Source organism: Fusarium redolens, assembly GCF_020744475.1.
Source record: "Fusarium redolens strain MPI-CAGE-AT-0023 chromosome Unknown BKA55scaffold_5, whole genome shotgun sequence".
NCBI lineage: Eukaryota > Fungi > Ascomycota > Sordariomycetes > Hypocreales > Nectriaceae > Fusarium > Fusarium redolens.
This window is the reverse complement of record NW_025763668.1, coordinates 1,167,598-1,186,868: the sequence shown is the minus strand read 5'-3', so window position 1 is coordinate 1,186,868 and position 19,271 is coordinate 1,167,598. Positions and strand designations below refer to the sequence as shown.

The 19,271-nt window shown below is 47.1% G+C and overlaps 10 protein-coding genes across 10 annotated transcripts; 4 read left to right on the top strand and 6 right to left on the bottom strand.

Moving 5' to 3' along the window:
- Nucleotides 1-39: 39 nt before the first annotated feature.
- BKA55DRAFT_592054 (uncharacterized protein) lies at nucleotides 40-2,877 on the bottom strand (the record flags this gene model as incomplete). The annotated part of the gene is made up of 6 exons (XM_046195336.1): nucleotides 40-798; nucleotides 847-1,028; nucleotides 1,159-1,466; nucleotides 2,055-2,406; nucleotides 2,445-2,774; nucleotides 2,823-2,877. 6 exons carry the CDS (start codon nucleotides 2,875-2,877, stop codon nucleotides 40-42), a joined length of 1,986 nt encoding a protein of 661 aa, XP_046051998.1.
- A 341-nt stretch (nucleotides 2,878-3,218) lies between these two features.
- Nucleotides 3,219-3,948, top strand: BKA55DRAFT_639204 (uncharacterized protein; the record flags this gene model as incomplete). The annotated part of the gene is made up of 2 exons (XM_046197099.1): nucleotides 3,219-3,570; nucleotides 3,691-3,948. Exons 1-2 carry the CDS (start codon nucleotides 3,298-3,300, stop codon nucleotides 3,946-3,948), a joined length of 531 nt encoding a protein of 176 aa, XP_046051997.1. The 5' UTR covers nucleotides 3,219-3,297.
- A 296-nt stretch (nucleotides 3,949-4,244) lies between these two features.
- On the top strand, nucleotides 4,245-6,422 carry BKA55DRAFT_562300 (major facilitator superfamily domain-containing protein). Its single transcript, XM_046192264.1, has 8 exons — nucleotides 4,245-4,458; nucleotides 4,509-4,579; nucleotides 4,628-4,698; nucleotides 4,748-5,039; nucleotides 5,085-5,156; nucleotides 5,206-5,910; nucleotides 5,959-6,063; nucleotides 6,115-6,422. Exons 1-8 carry the CDS (start codon nucleotides 4,389-4,391, stop codon nucleotides 6,349-6,351), a joined length of 1,623 nt encoding a protein of 540 aa, XP_046051996.1. The 5' UTR covers nucleotides 4,245-4,388; the 3' UTR covers nucleotides 6,352-6,422.
- A 1-nt stretch (nucleotide 6,423) lies between these two features.
- On the bottom strand, nucleotides 6,424-7,794 carry BKA55DRAFT_736082 (uncharacterized protein). Its single transcript, XM_046201321.1, has 2 exons — nucleotides 7,310-7,794; nucleotides 6,424-7,260 (listed from the first exon to the last, which is right to left on the bottom strand). Exons 1-2 carry the CDS (start codon nucleotides 7,690-7,692, stop codon nucleotides 6,510-6,512), a joined length of 1,134 nt encoding a protein of 377 aa, XP_046051995.1. The 5' UTR covers nucleotides 7,693-7,794; the 3' UTR covers nucleotides 6,424-6,509.
- Nucleotides 7,795-8,493: 699 nt separating this feature from the next.
- BKA55DRAFT_297442 (uncharacterized protein) lies at nucleotides 8,494-10,144 on the top strand. The gene has a single exon (XM_046185585.1). It carries the CDS (start codon nucleotides 8,586-8,588, stop codon nucleotides 9,909-9,911), a length of 1,326 nt encoding a protein of 441 aa, XP_046051994.1. The 5' UTR covers nucleotides 8,494-8,585; the 3' UTR covers nucleotides 9,912-10,144.
- A 233-nt stretch (nucleotides 10,145-10,377) lies between these two features.
- On the top strand, nucleotides 10,378-11,728 carry BKA55DRAFT_505948 (uncharacterized protein; the record flags this gene model as incomplete). The annotated part of the gene is made up of 3 exons (XM_046187231.1): nucleotides 10,378-11,199; nucleotides 11,251-11,556; nucleotides 11,609-11,728. 3 exons carry the CDS (start codon nucleotides 10,378-10,380, stop codon nucleotides 11,726-11,728), a joined length of 1,248 nt encoding a protein of 415 aa, XP_046051993.1.
- A 189-nt stretch (nucleotides 11,729-11,917) lies between these two features.
- BKA55DRAFT_687581 (uncharacterized protein) lies at nucleotides 11,918-12,269 on the bottom strand (the record flags this gene model as incomplete). The annotated part of the gene is made up of 2 exons (XM_046199086.1): nucleotides 11,918-12,131; nucleotides 12,184-12,269. The coding sequence occupies 2 exons, from the start codon at nucleotides 12,267-12,269 to the stop codon at nucleotides 11,918-11,920; spliced, it is 300 nt and encodes a 99-aa protein (XP_046051992.1).
- Nucleotides 12,270-13,002: 733 nt separating this feature from the next.
- Nucleotides 13,003-15,396, bottom strand: BKA55DRAFT_592049 (uncharacterized protein; the record flags this gene model as incomplete). Its single annotated transcript, XM_046195335.1, has 6 exons — nucleotides 13,003-13,153; nucleotides 13,232-13,751; nucleotides 13,799-14,333; nucleotide 14,478; nucleotides 14,781-14,850; nucleotides 14,895-15,396. The coding sequence occupies 6 exons, from the start codon at nucleotides 15,394-15,396 to the stop codon at nucleotides 13,003-13,005; spliced, it is 1,779 nt and encodes a 592-aa protein (XP_046051991.1).
- Nucleotides 15,397-16,381: 985 nt separating this feature from the next.
- BKA55DRAFT_562294 (uncharacterized protein) lies at nucleotides 16,382-16,862 on the bottom strand. The gene is made up of 2 exons (XM_046192263.1): nucleotides 16,751-16,862; nucleotides 16,382-16,679 (listed from the first exon to the last, which is right to left on the bottom strand). Exon 2 carries the CDS (start codon nucleotides 16,597-16,599, stop codon nucleotides 16,435-16,437), a length of 165 nt encoding a protein of 54 aa, XP_046051990.1. The 5' UTR covers nucleotides 16,600-16,679; nucleotides 16,751-16,862; the 3' UTR covers nucleotides 16,382-16,434.
- A 176-nt stretch (nucleotides 16,863-17,038) lies between these two features.
- BKA55DRAFT_562292 (uncharacterized protein) lies at nucleotides 17,039-18,586 on the bottom strand. Its single transcript, XM_046192262.1, has one exon. It carries the CDS (start codon nucleotides 18,487-18,489, stop codon nucleotides 17,185-17,187), a length of 1,305 nt encoding a protein of 434 aa, XP_046051989.1. The 5' UTR covers nucleotides 18,490-18,586; the 3' UTR covers nucleotides 17,039-17,184.
- Between the last annotated feature and the right edge of the window lie 685 nt (nucleotides 18,587-19,271).

Here is a 19,271-nt window from a genome sequence, read left to right as displayed (position 1 = left end):
TTGGGTTTAAGCTCTAGGAGGTTTTTAATAAAAATGCATCTAGTAAAGATGTATCTCAGCATTCAACTCCCCCGTAGCCTCAGTAGCTATCGTTAACTTGGACGCTTCGTTGCCACCTTTTCCATTCTTCCAAACTTTTTCCACAATATCCAATATTATCTGTTCCGTTCCCTCTTGCCCTTTTTGCATTATGTACTGAAAGGCCACGCGGGTCAGCTGCTGTTCTTGAGCATTCTCTGCCAGAATACCAGCGATGAAAAGAGGGTATAATATGGCTCTGGCGAGTGAGAGTCGAAAGTTGAATGTGCCGATTCCGATGATTGCTTGAATCGACGCAAACACCTTCATGCGTAATATTTCGGTGGTGGCATTGGCTATCGGTGGAGTTGTTCGATCTTGGCAATGATCAGCCAGACAGCGGCTGTGAAGAATACCGGCGAGTCGAAACGCTTCCCAGAGGTGAATCTGTGCAAACTCATCGCCAAGTTCCCCAGGCCACTGCAATAGATCGTTTTCGATAGTGGTCGAGTCCATGTTCGCTAGCAAATTCATCAGGCTATAAGGTATCCCCGACACTTGCTCAATACCAGAGTGTTTGTTGGGTTGGACATAGGATTTCCATATTTCCAGGGATGGTGTAATCCTATTCAGAGTGAAGAACGGTATGTCCAACAGTGCGACAGCTTCGAGGAGATGGTCTGCCAGGGGGGGTCTCTGCGGATCATTCAACAGCTCACGTGCCTGGAGGACCCCGTGCAGGCCCTTCAACAGCGGTGACCAGATATATAGTGAGTTTATCTGCGAGTATCAGTGTAGTTCCAGTATGAAGATGAGGTCTCTACTTACACTGACGCTGCATAAGAGCACTCCCGTTGCCAAAGTTACGTCTTGGCACAACATGCTTGGGTTGTCCAAGTCATTGAGATAGTTCGATAGAGCCGATTGCATGTATAGAGGTGTCAAATGGCTGGTACCAACATCTAGACTTGCTTGATACGCTAAGCATGCATGCTTTAGACAGATACTATCTTCGCAAAGTGGTAAAATGTCAGATTTGAACATGGTATCATGTCCGGCACGACCTGTGAGCGTCTGGTATCCGATGGTAGTAACTATATCCTGGTTAGAGAAACACAAGACATCAGTTTATTTGCTTACAAGTGTTCATGAGCTTTTGTGAGACTTCCTCATCTGGTAAACCTTCGGAGAATGACTCGAATTGCAGACATAGCAGATCCAGCTCATCCGGTGACTGGATTGACGAAAAGTCGGGCAAGTTCACCAGAGGGTCTCCCACGCTTTCAACAGCAGGGCTTGCCCTTCTATCGCGCAGAGATTTATTCTTTTGGCGTGGTGGACGAACTGGGTTCAAGACTATACCAGCCCCTGCTGAGCTTGCAGTGTCTGAAGAACCCCATGTCAATCGTGTTTTGTAACCCTCGCAGGTCATGCCCGCTTGGACACATCTTTCACAGACGGGTCGTTTCTCGTCACATTTTTTGTGTCTTCTTTTACAGGTCCAGCAACTGGAGACTCTTAGTATGAGATATCGCCGTTGCTACAAACAAGTTACTTACCCACGTCGCGACCGTGAGCTCATGGACGCTTGAGCCAAACGCGTAACAGGAGTGTGTTACAACCCGACGTGAATTGATTATATACGGTGGTAACAGTAGCTTTCGACAAAAGGCCGACTTCCATTGTTATCAAGTCTTTTCCAATGTCTCAATCGACGTGAGGGGTGATGCCTCGGGCCGAGATAACTCGTCGCCACGAGTCAAAACATCAAGATCAAGAGGGGACTTGAGAAGAGACCAGAAATAGACTAGCGTTGAGATACGCTTATCAGTGAACGCGATAACCATAACTTGTTACGTGAATGAGCAGAGGCTAACCTGAAGCCGCTTAGCGTGTGCATAACGAATGCACAAATGGTATACTTCCTGCATAACTCCCGCCTCTCCGGAGTCACTTCAAAGATACATTCAGCTATTAATACAAGAAACAAACGAAGCCTCAGAGCATTTTCCGGCAAGCTTAGCCTTTCTAGCTACGTCAGTGACTCAGATTTATCTCTAACCATGTAAAACAAAGTCGTTGATGGCATCGCGTCCTCCTCATCCACCAGTTCCTTCTCTTCGACAACCTCAAACCCATACTTGACATAAAACGCGACATTCTTCTTGTCTGTACACTCGATGTAACATGGAGAATCTCCTATCTTCTGTACCACCCATTGCATGATCGTTTTCCCAACTCCCATCCCTTGTGCATCAGGCTTGACCGCAGCAATCTCGAGGTAGTGGAGAGAATTTGGTGGATACTTCTTCTTGATCCTCGCCTCGAAATCGTTATGAGAATCCATCATGATTCCGATCCTCTGTGAGAGTTTGTTAGGCATATCATCTTTGGCATGCGTGCAGGTTCCATTACCTTTTCTGCACTGAACGGTTCACATGGTTGAATCCACCACTCGTCCCATAAAACTCTCAAATATGACGGCCACCACATTGGATTCAGCCATCGATACAGTGGCCTGGGAGGAAATAAAAAACATGATCCAACGGTTTTGTGGATATCATCCATTGTAACGGCTTCCATAGCGATCCCACGGACTGCATACTCGCGTAGGCGCGCCTCTTGCCATTGCTGCAGGGTAGGTGTCAGAGTCTCCCAACCAGGACCAGAGCGATCACGAGAGAGCCAACGGATCAAGGGATCCGAGGCAAAAGAAAGGCTGATGATTTCTGCAGCAGTCTTGATTGAGCCATAATCTAGAAATATTCAGTTATAAAGTTTTGTGGAGGGGTTAACCAACATACCTAGGCCTAGTGGCCTCATCTGCACTTTGCAAGAACTCTTCGTCAGTTTTGACATGATGACCACAATTATCGATGCCAGGAACAAAGGCGACTACTCTGCGCTTGATTTATCAGTACTCTCAATGTCAAAAACTACGAACGCTGAACACGCGGGTTATCGCATTGTCGGAACCCGTGAAACCCGTCCCTGTCTCGTTTTAGTGCAGAAACCAGAGACAAGGTCTGGACCTTCGATTTGCGCGGCACCGGCTACTTAAAGCGGTAAAGATCAACAATACTTCTACGCCTCGCCCAAAAAAGTATGCAATGCCGCGCGGGACTGATTGCCCTCCATGTCAAAGCGAGAGCTTTGAAGCTCTCGAGCACCATTGTTTAAGAAATAGATAGTTATATAAACAAGTTTAACAGATTCGACGGTTTGGAGATAGCACTGAAAGCCACCCAATAGATTTCTCTTGTTCCACCAGTTGAAGCAATGTCGCAGCCATCTCAAACTACCCAGCCAAGCCCCGGTAACCAGCTTTACCCCGACATGCCGGCAATGCGAGCTCCGGGGTTGGAATTTGTGTACCGCCTTGTTGCCAAGATGCATCCAACCAATGGCTACGATATTGAAAACATACAAGGCACGGGTATCACAAGGTCAATTGCAGCTATTGAATCTGGCACTGTAAAAGGTCCAGGTATAGAGGGCACCGTTGTCGAGAACAGTGGTGCTGATTGGGCAGAACAAGTTCATTCCAAGAAGGTAGCCGCCTTAACTACATGCGTTGCTGCATTCTGTGTTGACAAAGAGGAATAGATCTACTACAAGCTAGATGCGAGGTACACAATCAAGACAAATGATGGCCATCATATCTTTGTGCAGGCTCGTGGGCTGTTCCGACCTGGGCCAGGCATCGAGTTCTCCCAGCCAGACTCAATTGACGTAGATTATACGCAGGATGAGGTGGAATACTTTACTCATATCACTTTTGAAGCAGCGGGAAATAGTCCGTACAACTGGATGAATGGTATCGTGGCCATTGGGGCTATGCAGTCATTTGAAGGGGCTGCTGTGATAGATTGCTGGCGATTGACCAACTTCCTTGGACAGAAGGTTGAAGATGTTTACGTAGGCAGATAGACGATAGATCAGGCCAACTCATTGACATCTTATTGACCAAGTCAACCGTTTCATAGAGAAACCTTGCGTTGAACTATGATATGTACCCAATTAGATAAAGATCAGATTCAGTACTGGTCAACATGATTGCCGTATTTTGCCAAGCTACTCAACCTCATATTCGACTGTTCCCCGCATCCCCGCATTTCGGACAACAACCCCGGCTGCTGGGATAGACTTGGACGATAAGACTAACCGTACAAGGTAGGCGGAGCCCCAAGGCGATCGACCATCTGGCCATGCTATCTTGAGTCGCAGGAGGTATCACAACTAGCCATCCTGATACAGAGATAACCACCTACATAAAACCCCAGGATCAGTTGCTGATATGAAGTCACATCAGTCCACAGCTCAACTCTTCCAACAGAGATCTGTCTAGCAATACCCTTCTCGTTTTCAGTATGCCCACAAAAATAGCACCAGCTCCTCCAGAGTTTACGACACCGCCGGGTACTGTGCGGCTCATTGGTGGTGAGTAAACTGATACGTATGCGTCATTCCCAAGCTCACGTTCTTGAAAGAGGATGGCCATATCGAAACACCTCAATTGGTGAAGCAGCCAATGCCGACTGACGACCCCAACGATCCTTTGGTATGAATGCGTCAAATACAATGCGATTGACTTTACTGACTTGGCTAGAACTGGTCGCGTGCTCGCAAGTCCATGAACTTTGTTCCCATTCTCGCAATCACGGCCACCATCTTTACGCAGTAAGCTACCAGAGTCTCCAATCGAGCAACCAGCCACTAATCTTGACAGAACATCCTTACCGATTATCTTCTGGGTCCTCTGGAACCAAGAGTTCGGATGGTCGTATGGTCAACTCAACAATGCCAACGCCCTCAACTATGTCGGAACCACTGTTGGTTGTATCCTGTTTATTCCTCCAGCGGTGAAGTACGGTCGTCGGTCGATGTACCTGCTCACAACAGCCATCATCTTCGCCATGGCCATCTGGTCGGCGCGTATGAAGACCCTGGCAGAACTATATGTATCACAGTTGATCTTTGGACTGGCTAGTGCAACCAATGAGAGTATTGTCGAGATGACGGTATGGAAATAATGCACTGAGAAGGATTACACTGACCGAGGCCAGATTGCCGATTTGTATTTCGTTCATCAACGCGGTAGTGCAAATGGCCTATACATGGTGATGGTCATGATTGGTGTAAGTCGAGAACCATATCGACAGAGGAATCGTTACTAATACACAGCAGAGCTTTCTCAGCCCCGTGATTGCAGGATACATGGCCGCGGATGGAAACTGGAGGCGCTGCTATTGGATCATCACAGCAGTTGACGGTGCTCTGTTGCTCTACTTCTGTTTCTTCTTCGAAGAAAGTAAGTATATACCGCATCTCGAAGCTCAACAACTATCCCCCGAGGTCCCTGCTTCTATCCCAGCCACGAAGAAGGACAATATCTCGGAAACCCAGACTGGTGACATGAGCACGTGCGTCACATTGAAAACATCAAATGCCCCGTTACATCGAATCAACTCGGATATACCCCTTCTCACATGGCGTCAACGCATGCGCCTTGTTACGAAAACAGATGAAAGCCTGCTTGGCGTTGTCCGGACCGCGGTCACTATTTTATTTCGCTTCCCAGCCGTCATGTACACAGCCCTTACATATGCCTTTTGTCTCTGTTGGATATCCGCTCAAGCGTCAATCATTTCTATCGTTTTCACACAGCCACCGTATAACTTCGGCACCGTTGGGGTTGGGAACATGAGTTTGGGAGTTTTTATCGGCTGTATCCTGGGCTCAGCCTACGGTGCGATTTCCGATCGAGCTATTATTTGGTTCACGCGAAAGAATTACGGGTATTACGAACCGGAAATGCGACTTCAGCTGAACCACTTCCCAGCAGTTTGTATGAGCGGTGGTTTTATCATGTTCGGTATCACTACAGCAAAGGTATGCAAAGCTTCACCTTTCATCACGTTGAACTACTGACAGTGACAGGGTATGCATTGGATATATCCCAGTATTGGTAGTGCCATCTTCGGTTTTGGTCTTGGTGGTTTGAGCGATGTTGCGCTTTGCGTGACCATCGACAGCTACCAAGCGGTATGTGATAACATGATCTTACAATGAGAAAGTTATGCTAACTGTAACTAGATCACCGGAGAAGCATTTATCGGGGTTGCCTTTATGCGTAATGCCTTCAGCATCGCCATTTCGTTCGCCCTCGTTCCATGGCTTGATGCTCAAGGCCTGCAGAATATGACGATTGTCATGGGGTTATGGGCACTGGCTATGGCGTTTCTTCATGTCCCAATGATGATTTGGGGGAAAAGAATCCGTGAGAAGACTGAGGCGAGTTACAAGAGGATGGCGACAGGGACCAGGGTGTAAACTTAGTTTGTAAAGAACCCCTTCGAAACATGGGGTTCTCCTTGGCTCCATTAAGAAGCTAGTAGGAAGAAAGGCCTATATATTAAGTTTGAACTATCAACCAAGCAGAACTATTACTTGCCCTCACACGCTGACGCAAAAAAACCCCAACTAAACTATTACGGCCGGCATCCTCTCCGAATTGTAGTAAATCCACCTTGAGTTGACATCGTGGTGGTAGATGGTGCGGAAGTGGTCATCATTCCGGTTGTTGATGCAAATTCCTCACTGGTAGTGGTAGTAAGAATTGGCGTTGAACTTTCGCTCCAAGACAGAGATTCTGACGATTGTGTTGATGTAAGGTCCCCGTGAGTGGTGGATGAAAGCTCAGTGTTGGAAGATACTTCCGTGCTCTGAGTAGTTGTAGCGGTGGTGCTACCTTCACTCGAAGTAATTGCCTCTGCTGTAGTGGTCGTAACTTCGGTTGAAGTACCTACCTCTTCAGTAGTAGTAGTCGTAGCGCCTTCGGGTTCGCCATATACAACCGTACCAGACACGGTTCCAGAAGCCTGGATTGTGCGCACAAAGGGTGTCGGGCCAACAGTTGTTGTTGTAGTCGCATAGTTGATCCTGATGTCCGCGTCGCAATCGACACATGCTCCAGCCTTCACCATAAGACCCGAGTCAAGAAGTCCGTTGTTCGCATCGCAAATGGCAAAGATCATTGTATGTTCACCAGGGGCTGCAGGAAGACCCATGATCAGCGGAGGTGAAGATCTGTCGTATGCTGTGCTTCGAGAAGGGTTATTCGGTTCGGTAATGCCAATCGGAGATGTCAAGTATTCGGACTTGGCAGTAATTCTGTGCCCTGACGTATCCACGGCGTATTGAACACCGTCTAGGTAGATGCCAATTGGATCTGGGTTAACGCTGACAGGTTTTGTTAGCGATAACATTAAACACGTGAGGGGCCACTTACAAATTTTCCTTCGTCGCAAGAATGAACTCAATGGATAGTCCATTATACTCTGGCTCCACGACGAGTTCAACGGACAAGACAGCGGCGTTTGTTGTGTCCGGTCCGCAGTAATTTGACCCATCAATCTGCGTATCAACATTCTGGCCATAACTGCTGTCATCCGCGTCGCGTGAATAACCAGTGGTCAAAATACCGCCTGATCCGATGCCAAAAGGACCAGAAGTAAAGATGCCTGCACTGCCTAGATTGCCGCCGAGTCCATTTTCCTCGTAATATGACTTCTCAAATGTCGCGTCGGTGATTGAAACGCCAGGACCGTTGAAGATAGCGCTCGCGACGGCGGTCGCATCGTTTGACGTCACGATAGAGATTTGGGAGCCCATCTTGGCATTGAAGGTGGCAATCAAGAGTAAATTAAATTCCCGGAAAATATCAGAGAGAATTCTGGCTCAGCTGTGATTTTAATATCATGTTCGATTTTCAGTGGGGGTCTACTGGCTGAGAATAAGATTACAGAAGGATTTAACAGTGCATTTGGCAGGTCTAGCGCGCTAATAGTTGTCAATAGTGCCAATAAATTGAAGCCACCAAATTAAATCAAGGGTCTTGGCCCAACTGCAAGTAGCATGGTGACATCCTTTGAGGCTATTCTTATCTTCCAGCCAGCGACTTTATTTACAATAAAGATGAATCTCGGAATTTCTGCCCCTGCTTGAGTCATTAAGCCTGACTTTATCGTAATGCCTAAAGTTCATGGCTTCAGCCTCAATTATCTGACATTTCCGCTCGAGAGAGGCTGTGCTGAGAGCTGCGTAGAAAGGAAAAACGAGATCAAAGACCAACACAGCAATCGCTCTCTCCATGCCGCGGGCCGCTATCCAATCATGCTGTAGTTAGGTGTTCCTCAGGGTGCAAGAAAACTTCTGACCCTAAGCTTAGGTATTAAAAAAATTAGTCTAAAGGTCTATTAGGTCTATACTAAACTTACCTAAGTCTTTTTACTATTTAGGATAGAGGTCCTAAGTTTCTTGATACTATAGGCCTTGCGCCTGATAACAGAGAGAGACGACATAAGCACCCGATTGAAGGTGGCTTGTAAGGCTGCAATGACGTACATTTGGCTGGAAATGGAAATGATGCGACTTTATTTCTCCGCGTCTGACGAGAGCACGCGACGCTGCTCACTCGAGTCCATTATCTATGTATCAAGGAGCCTCACGTAGACTACGATAGATTAGTTCTATGACAAGATACTACGAATGATAGTTCCGCCAACATGCCGCAAACTCCTGTCAAAAAGGGCCCTGAGCTCACCATCCACTTGGATCGTCCAGATTCAACATACATTCCTGGAGAAGTGATTACGGGTCAGATATCACGGAAAACCCACATTGTAGCCGCTTCAGCGACTGCCAGGATCTCATTGCATGCAAGGAGTAAATCGCGAATGGTGGCTAGGCGCGGGCACTTGACATCGACACATCGTGGACGCTTTGATCTTGTGCAATCGACCGAGTACTCAAAAGCTATTTTTGAAGGCCCTCTACATATTGCTGAGAACGATACGGAGCAGAGCTGGAAATTCTCAATCAGTCTGCCTAACAACATAGATGGACCTGCACTACAGCTGTTGGCAGGGCCGGATCAGACTTATCTCACAGCGGATGTATCAGAGCAACCTCTCCCGCCGACATTCTTGATCGAACGATATGACTATATGTCTGGAATGTCAGCATTCGTCGAGTATTACTTGCAGGCAGACTTGAAGACAACATCAAGAGGTTCTGGTACAGTTGAAGCAATACTGCCTTTCAGGATGCTTTATGTAAACCCAGTGCCCTTAATGAACGAAATAGAACGTTACACAACAAGTCATACACTCGCTATTCAAGGACATAATCCTATGGTGGCCAGCGTTGAAGTTCAGGCTCCGACAACTCTGCAGATCGAAGGTCCGAATCCCATATCATTCCTGGTCTTGGCAGTTCCACCTGATGCCATTGACCTTGAGAAACAAAAACCCGGGCTTCCTTCAATTCAGATAACCCGAATCTTCATGGACGTTGTTGCAAAGACGGAGATCAAGTGTCCCAAGGGAAAGAATGTTCATGAGACAGACTGCCAGGCTCGGATAACTCTACATGCTGAAGATGGCTTTAATCAATATGACAACGATTTATACATCCCGTGGAAGACACCAGCCACGGAGGGGCAGCATTTGCAGGGAAGTGGTTCACCATCTGAGATGGGGCCATCAGAGGGTCTCGATATCGGAGCGAAACTTGGTCTCCGTCTCCAGCGAAGCCGGGACTTATATCCATCCTTCCAAACATTCAATATCCGCCACACGCACCGCCTGCAATGGGAGATGACAGTAGAGGTTGCCGGCAAAAGCTTTGAACTTTCTGATGAGGAACCAATCAAGGTTCTCAGCAGGCCTGAGACAGAACGCAGCACGGAATGGATCCAGCCGCCTCCAGAAGACCAACCGCCAAGCTTTTCTGATGACGAGGACGTGGTCGGATCAGGGTCTAGACGCAGCAGCCGCCAAACAGATCCAGCTGCCGGCGTGGGTGGACTGTCACGACTTTGGGTGTTTTGATACACATTTCCCGAATCGGTCTCGGTGTATTGGGTCAAGGAACATACTTGAGCTACGTCCATTTTTCATTCTCACCAAAGCAGATGAGCAGATATTGATTATTACAATAGTTCGTTGGCTGAATATTTGTCTCTAAATATACAGTTTTCTTCTCCCCATTTTGTTTATAAGCTATTGTCAAAACGATTTCGTTATAAGCTAGTTTGATCAAGGCCGACTTCGGAGAACCCCCTGTCCCAAACCTCGAAATCACCGCTGAAAGTCGGTTTATTCGTTTATCTCCGTCATTTACCCACTGATTCTGCATGGAAAATCGGAGTCCGCGGATCAACCCGCTTCCGCTTATGCTCTTTCCTGTCCGAAAATCCTCATTTAAAAAGATCTTATCTGATCATCTTGCATTTGGTCTTTAGTGGATCTGCAACGTCTCCAAATCTGTCGCGCAACGGGCCCCATCGTCGTCACGATGAATCTCCAGCAGCTAAGTTTCTATTTCGACTTTGTCAAAGTCATTGTGTCACATCTTGCCAGCATGGCAGTTCATAAGGGACAATCGATTATCCATAAAGCTACATATCGATTGTTACCTGACTCACGTGTCGTGATCGTCGTTGGAGGCTCTTTTGCTGGAAGCCTAGTTGCCCAACGCCTGGCTCATACGCTTCCCTCCGGTTACCGCGTTATTCTCATCGAAAAGCACTCTCACTTCAACTACGCGTTCAGCTTCCCTCGAAATTCCGTCCTGTCGGGTCGAGAGCATAATGCATTCATCACGTACGACAACATCGCTGCAGGCGCACCAGATGGCATCTTTCAACGAGTCTGTGACGAAGCATCTGATATTACCGAGATGCATGTCCACACTGTCGGTGGCATTTCCCTTCCTTACGATTATCTTGTGATTGCCACCGGCGCAGCTCAGCCTCCTCCAGCTCGATTGAACGCAAGAGTCAAGGATGATGCAATTGAAGAGCTGCGAGGCTTCCAGCAACGCGTTGCTCAGGCTGATAGAATTGCCGTCATCGGAGCTGGAGCGGTCGGCGTTGAGCTGGCAACCGAGATTAAAGAAGAGTACCCTAACAAAAAGGTTACTATCATCCATTCCAGACAACAGCTCCTGCCCAGATTTGGTCACAAGCTTCACGATCATGTCGTTTCTGCACTCAAGAATCAAGATATTGAGGTCCGATTGGGCGAGAGACCCGTGTTCCCGAGCGATGCTGGTCATTCTGTCCAGGAGACCAGTCTCACTTTTTCCAACGGAGAGACTAAAACCTTTGACCTCGTGGTACGTAATGGATCAACCATAGAAAGTCCCCAAGTTAACATGAGATGGCAGATTCCCTGCACTGGTCTTCGCCCACGATCTGATCTCCTCGCTACCTATTCACCAAAGAGTATTGCTTCCAACGGAGAGATCATAGTCAAGCCAACACTTCAAGTCGAGAACTTGCCCTCATCCCAACGAAACATCTTTGCAGTTGGCGACGTTGCCCAGTCTGGAGGCGCAAAGCAAGCTCGGGCTTGCATGATGCAGGGCGAGGTTGCAGTTCAAAACATCCTCAGCCTTATCAAGAATAACACTGCCACCAAAGAATACAAGCCGCAGTTCTTTGAAGGCATGTTGAACCTGACACTGGGAACGGTAAGTACACCGAGCCCTTCAATTGAGGGGACCGATACTGACATGGATTTAGCATGCCGCTGTGGTGTATATCCAAAAAGGAGATTTCGAGCTGGTCAAGGAAACCAAGGGCCCGGATGAGGATCTTGACGTTGGAAAGATGAGATGGCAACTCAATGCAAAGTCGGGATGATGAGGACTAAGGCTTTACTTTTCTTAGAACTATGGCACGTGCGCCGTTGCTCAGTCTCTATTGATGAGATGGTGCTCATTTCTTCTCTTATAATACATTATATCCTTTCTTCATTCGTGACCAAGATTCTCTGGCATAGGGACGACTATTAGTCAACGGGCAGACATGTCGTTGAGGATGATATGTAGGCTAAGCCTTGGCGACAGTCTCGCCAATAACATAAGTAGGCGTCGCGGTGGTGAAGTTCTTCACATCAGCCCTGATCTCCTTGGCCTCCTCTGAAGCGCTGGCCTTTTGGAATGAAGCCAGGCTGTCCCATGTGATGATAGTGTAAATTTGGTATGGGCTGTCTCCACCGAGCTTGATGACCTGTCCACTGACAAGACCTTGGGGACCCCAGAGCCTATGGTTTGTTAAACTTTTTCTTGGAGGCAAGGGTGGATATTGAGACTCACTTGTGAGCTAGAGGCATATGCGTGTTGACATAATAGTCGACATCAAAGTCGTGACCGACAGGGTACTGAATAACGACGGTGGCCATCTTTTTATTATTGAAGTGTAAATGTTATAGTCGTGAAATAGACGGATCAATGGTTTGATAGAATGGAGAAGAGATCTATCAGGAGCACTTTTTGCTCGGGACAGTATTCATTTATATGCATAATGAAGGGCCCGGCTATACGGTACCCAGTGTAGATGAACTAAGGGAGGTAAGAAAACCCCAGGCCTCCACCCGTAGCTACAAAAAGACATAGGCCAGTCTAGTGTAAGATTAGGAACGCTTTGATTAGCTATTTCTGACATGGTGATTTATGGTTCGAAATTTTCTTGCTCCCTCAGAGATGGAGTAAATAGATGCCGAGGCATCGGACGATATCTCCACTTACGGAACGACTCAAGAACCGCCAGTATGGAACTAAACTCCACTACGGTGAAGAATGAACCCACATATCGCACTAAAGTCGGCATTGATGAATAACGGTCCCGATTCAGCTCGTTCCCGAGTTGATTAATCAGAATCTGGGGTGGTCCGTGAGGCTGGTGCCGCCGGTTATCCCACATTGCCGAGGTGCTTAGAAACTCTGTGAGCTAAGCAACACTGACGACATTGGCTAAGGTAATGATGAAGGTTATTAATAATGATGGAATGAGTCAGGCTACGAACAGCAGGTTTTGCTTGCTAGCCAAGTAAGAGTTGCTAAACGGGACTTCGTGCACAGTCCAATCTTGAAAAGCCATAACGAAGGCACCCTAAAGTGAACGTTGACATGCTCCTAACGGAAAAGGTCCTCATGATCATCCTCTCCAAGTGCCAGGCTACTCTCAAGGTCATTTATCCAGTCAAGACAAGATCTTGCGGTTGAAACTCCAGGCAGAGCTACCTTTGGGGTTGAACATTCTGCCCCCCGTATAAGCATGATGATCCTGTCATTGGCCATAGCACGACTTTGTTCAAGCCTTTTAGACAGCGCGGCTTTGGTTCTCTCCTCAAAAATATCCAACTTTGCTCTGCCAGAAGCAATTTTCTGCAGCTTCGTCTCGTATCTGGCCTGTAGTACCTGTGTTTCCTCCGCCAGCCGATCAGCTGTTTGGACAACGTTGTCGCCCAATCTTTCAATCTCATCGACTGAAGCTGCCTCCTCAACAAGCTTGGCTAGTCGCAAAGCGGAGGAAACAAGAGTATCCAATACGGTCGTGTCGATTCGCTTGCGATCAACAGCGCAACGCCGAATTTCGATCACGGAATTGAGAATTTGACCGCGCTGTTCCACGTCAGGAACCTTCTGCTCCGCATAGTCCTGAAAAACAGAATCTTCCATCCAGTGATGCAACTGAACCATTTCTGGACAATCCCAACCGCGAGCTTCAAGAGCATGCGGCATGACGCGCTGTGCAAAAGAAAAACACATAGTCTCCAGGCGCTCCTGCAGATGCACCATGAGCTTATGCTGGGCGCTGAATGGGAGATATATGACCTCTTGTGGCTCATCTGGGACTGGCGGCGGTATATCAATCTCTACGGCTGTAACGGTGTGAGAGTCATGCCAAAAAGAGAAAACGCAAGCTTACCACCATTGATGTGTCCTGTAAGAGGAGACTCAGATAATGGCTCATAAACGCTCTCGACCTCTGGAACTGGATCATCTTCGGGTAGTGCGGCTTCTATGATGGCCTCAGATACAGTAGGCAACGGTTCTGGATCATATGCCGCCGTAACTGACTCGACAGCTACGGATCCATCTGCAAAGACAGTTTTTTGGCCATTGACACAGGGAGGTGGTGTTTGCGAAGATTCGGCGAGTAGTCTTTCTTCTTTAATTCTCTTCTTCTTCTTCTTCTTTTCTTTCTTGCTCAGAATCTTGACCTCAGGGGCGGGTCCGTTGACTAGCTCGTCCGTTGGCGATAAGGTCTCGACAACAGCAAGAGACTGTCTGCTGCCGTCTACTATCTCAGGCCTGTATAAATCTGTCGTAAGTTCGGCCATGATGGGAATGATTCGGTGAGCCGGAGGTTCTTTCATTCGAAGGCAAACCACAGGGAAGAGCGAGATTAGTAGTGTTATATGTAGTAAGACACGCAAACCGGACAAAAGAACGACAATAGTCTTGGCAAACTGGGTTGCAGCGGCAAATTAATCACTATTGGTTCCAAAGCTGGCCTCAAAACTGCAGCCAATTGGGGCTACGTCCTTTCCCAGTTTCTCCCAGCCGACTTTAGCTAATGCATGTAGGAGGCCGAACACATGCACCCTGGACCTATGAGAGACTCCCAGGTGGCGAAACAACAAACACGCGTTGAAGCGGCTTTCCAACACATCACACCATACAGATCACACTGCATAATGCCCGATAATGCCTAAGACTCTAGTCATCTAAGTACATTTTCGTAAATAAGGGAGTATGAGATTGTTGAAACCGGTGCAACGCAAAGTGATTGAACTTGACCATGAGGTAATATGGCTACACTAGTAACATTGAAAGAATAATGATATTTCCAGCTTCCCACTTTCGGACCATATGACAATAGACTGCATGAGATGTGTATTATTTACAATCTTTCCAACTCCAGCAGCGTATATGTGAACCCAACTTTATCCGTGCAGTGAGTATGTAGAAACTCTTCTTTGAACGCAGAGGTGAAGTCGTCATGAATTTCTGCTTCAAACGGATCGCATAATTTTCAGAGCTTTCGCCATGGTAAGCTTGAGGTTTCAGACCGTCGATAAAGAACTGAGAGCATGCTGCAAGTGCAAAGCCAGCCACAGCATCTGCGTATCTTCTCCGAGCACACATTCTGGCTCTTTCAGAACTTGCCTCAATTACCTCGGGTGACCACGACGTGTGTATTAATGGCAGAGTATGATGGTTCTTGAGACTCCACCTTGTGTCGACAGCAGCAATGGATGCCAGCATCTCGTCCAATCTCCGAAAGTACATCGGAAGCCGTCTAGCAATGGTTGGGTCGACTTGATACTTGTCGTAGAGGTTGCGGAGAGAGGTTTCAGAACATCTAAAGGTCGGCAAAACGCTGATCTCACCGTGACTGGGAATGCAGAGCGCCATAGTTCCATGCTGGTGGACCTCTTTATGGCGGGCTGAGAGGAAAGTGACAAAGTCCTCATGAGCCGCAGCAGACAACGACGAGGGGGTTGAAGATGCATCTGGCATGCTGCGTAGCCAATGCAAGGCTGTAAAGTTGAAACCAGCATCAACAAAGCCATCTGGCAGGACTTGCTCAAAGTATGATCTTGGAGACAGTAGGGTAATTATGGAAACCTTTCCGTCTTGCGAGGCGGTATCCCAGTTTTGATGGATTGTTGACGTCAGACTAGAGAAGCCGTTGGATGGTGTATCATTGAAGACCAAATATTGCTGATGTAACGGAGGGTAACTTTCTTAGGTACTTGGAAAAAAGCTGAAAACTGATATCAAAGGTTTAGTGAATTTGATATGCCATCATTAGGAAGATGCATACGAGTTCTTGCCTTCGGAGGAACCATAATCAGCCAAGGTTATTGATAGACATGCGAAATTGCATATCAGCCGGCAGAAACCTAAGTCAATGGATTCAACATGAAGGGTACCGTACCCTGATGTTCCGAAGGGAGAAGCAACTCCAAAGACTTATCAATCGCTTGTGCCTGAAGATCGGAGTTCTCATTGTAGCATCCTCCTCCCTGCATAGATATGTTATCAGCCTTCATTACGGTAGGAGTCACAATTGCTAAATACTTGGGTCGGTGATGGAATAGCTTCAACTTCCCATGGTATTAAAATTGAAGTGATGAAATGGGTTCTTGGATGGCGTGGAAGACTGTTCTATTTATGCCGATCAGAGACCCTACGTCAGTCCCGATATACCCGTCATTGCCCACCGGCGATACCCGATGCATCTTCTATACACCAAACCATAGCACAGAACGTTGTGCCATCGTCAGCGCTAGACATGATTGAAGCTATCTGGGCCGAGATTTGTCGAAAATCAAGCTTTACGCTGTTTCACTGCATTAAATCCCTACATTGTACGAAGTGATTTGATCTGTAGTGTTACTTGTACCCATCACAGGACCTGTTGGTCTTGAAATTGATCCGATGTTGTAGCAGCTTGTCATCAATGAGGTACTGCGCCATCTTATAGAATTTTGAGCACGAATGACGAAAGTGTGCACAATTATACATGCTGTGCTCTCTATTGTTAGGTAATAGCTAAGATCTACGATCAACGGCTCGTTGCTTCCGCAAGAAAGCTTGGAGCAAAACAATACCCAAGAGAATTGTCTGCAGCGCTCCAAATATCATTCGCCCTTTCGCTGAATGCCGCTCATTCTCCCAACCTTTCCAGTCATACAAGACTAGTCCCATGTTGACCATGGTAAGAATTTGCCATATGATGACATTTCGTAGACATAGCCAGTCGTGGTTCCGAATACTATTTGAATGTTGTGACGGCACTGGGGACAACAAGGATCAGTAGTTAGAAGGAGACATCAATGCCGCCGATAACCCGCAAGTTCTGTCTCACCTTCGTTTGAACCAATATTCTTCTAAGTGTTGTGAGACATGTTGAAATATTATGTAAGTGACACAAAAAAGAGCGAGGAAATTAGGCTAACGGTAATGATGTTGCAAGGAAGTTGAAGAACCAACAGCAAGATATGAGCTTACCAGACGCGAGGTAATCACATGGACCGGACTAATCTAATTCCGATGTTGAATATGCATGATATCACATTAACAACAAGGGCTGTCTAGAAAGTTTCCTGTGAGTTATCCAGCAAGATTCAATATTTTGTATGAGCCCTTGGTTGAAGTCAAATGTTGTAATCATGAATCGCTATATAATAAAACTTGCTCTATCTATGTGACAAAAGAAACTGAATGATTGAATGGTATCCCCGCTCCTGATATGTATGAGTGACAGTATTATACAAAAAGAAAAAGAAAAGAGGGACAGGGTTAAGATTGTAGTGTTTGCTTTTCCCTGTGCCGGTCTCCAAGATGTATTTGTGTCAATAGTTGCCCGACGTTCATGTTCGCGAATTGCAGTAGAGCAATTGATCTGCGAACGGGAATTCCTTTGCTGGGTATGCATATAAAGAGTTTCGAGGTAAGCGACTCATCTGGGCAGAACTTCTTGAAGTATGCTGCTTTGCCTGTCACAGGCACTGACTGAATCATTTGGTTATAGCTATTCTTCCAGAGCTGTGACACAAGCTTCGATGACCCCGTAACCTCTTGAACCTCATTGAGGGGCTCGATGCCAAGGCTCATGTAGCCTATGTCAGAAGCTTTCAGCAGCTCCATGGCAGTGACAATAAGGAGATCTGAAATTCCTCGTGGTGCATCTTGGGACGCAATACAAGGATCGAGGTGATACCCTGTCTCTGCACCGAGTTCTCGTAGTGTTGCAAGTCCGTTAATTTTGCCATCGCGATCAGAAGTGTATAAGAAGATTGTTGATTCAGGGAGCGAGAAGAGGTTGTAGACAGTGACGAAAGCCTGTGAGCCGTCTCCATGCTTCCGGTTTCTGTCTTCCCTCCAATCATCATAAAGATCCTGCAATTGGCGCTCCAGACCTGAATCCGCTTCATTAATGCCCGGGCAGTAGATGTTGACCGTTATACCACCACGCTTTGGATCAAGGAGTTGCTTGTTCTGTGAGATCATCCGCTTGCCTGCCTGTTTTCGAAGGACCTTGTTGGTCAGGGGGTTGAGAACAGCTTCATGGCCAAAATGCATTGTCGCCCAGCCTTGTTGTTGGGCATACTTAGCAAAGTCCTCGCTAATCCCGACGAATGCAAGTGATAGACCGCGAGCCCAGCGGTAACGGCGAAGCTCACTCAAGAGTGGCTTTCGATGGAATTCTGAGCATAATGGGTCCCCGGCGACGACAACGGTCCTGGCGTGAATCTTGTAGATCAATGATCCGTAGCCTTTCTTACTAACGAATACTTTATATGCTGGGTCAAGAATACCCATATGAGAGGTTTGTGCGTAGGATTGGTAGGCGTGATTGAATGCTGCCTTTGTGGTCGTGTTGGTGAAGCTGTTCCTTTGGTGGTCTCTTTGTAATTGGTGGGGGCAGTTTATGTGCGACAGACTTTTGGCGGCGTCATAGGTCCTTGCGATAATGCCCTCGTCGGGGACAACAGTCGATGCAGCGGTAGATGCTGACAGGACAGAGATATCCGTTTGTGAGTGTTGATATGTTGACGATGATGCGGACTCTACGTCGGAGTACAGCATGTCGTGTCTCTCCATGGCTGAAATGTTGACTTGGAAATAATCAGAGATTAAGAATGTTTATTTTCATGAGAGCTGCCAGGTCTGGCTTTATGCCTTAATTCTTAGTAAATAACAAGCTAACTGCCAGGACTATCGTACTTATAAGTCACCAAGGCCGGCATCCGTGTCAGCCCTGGCACTCAGAGCTGCGTCACAAAGTAGCACTGGCTGGGCATTCTCCATCCCGTAACCTATGAAATGTAGCTCAGCCCTGCTGTCTCGTAACGTTCGTAATTTTGAGGCTCGGCCATTCTGCAATCTCATGCTACGATTTTGGAGGCTTCATTAGTTTGGGAGTTCAGGTCATGTCGAAAATGTACGACCGGACCAATTAGAGTTCCGGGATGATGTGGTCTTACTTGCCGATTATCCGACGGCTCCAACCCAGACTAGACATTATTGCGCGCGGACCCCGTACATGATCTGCTTAGCTTGCAAGGGTGTCACCCAAGGTACCCTATGCTAGGGTGCGCTACGAAGACTCGAATCGGGAAAACGGGTTTTCGGGGTCCTTGAAATGCGTTGCTTACGTAGCATGTGAATTCATCATTATGCCTAGAGAGCGGGTAAGCCCTGCCCTTTTCTCCGAGATTACTCTGAAAAGACCAATCATTTCAATAACGGCTGATATCTTGAACATGACCAAAATATAGTCATGCACTTTATTCATCAGCTAAAATAAGACTCAGCCTCAATGCCAGCATCACTTACTTCATACGGACCATCAGGGCTGGGCCTGGACCCTCCTCACGTCATAT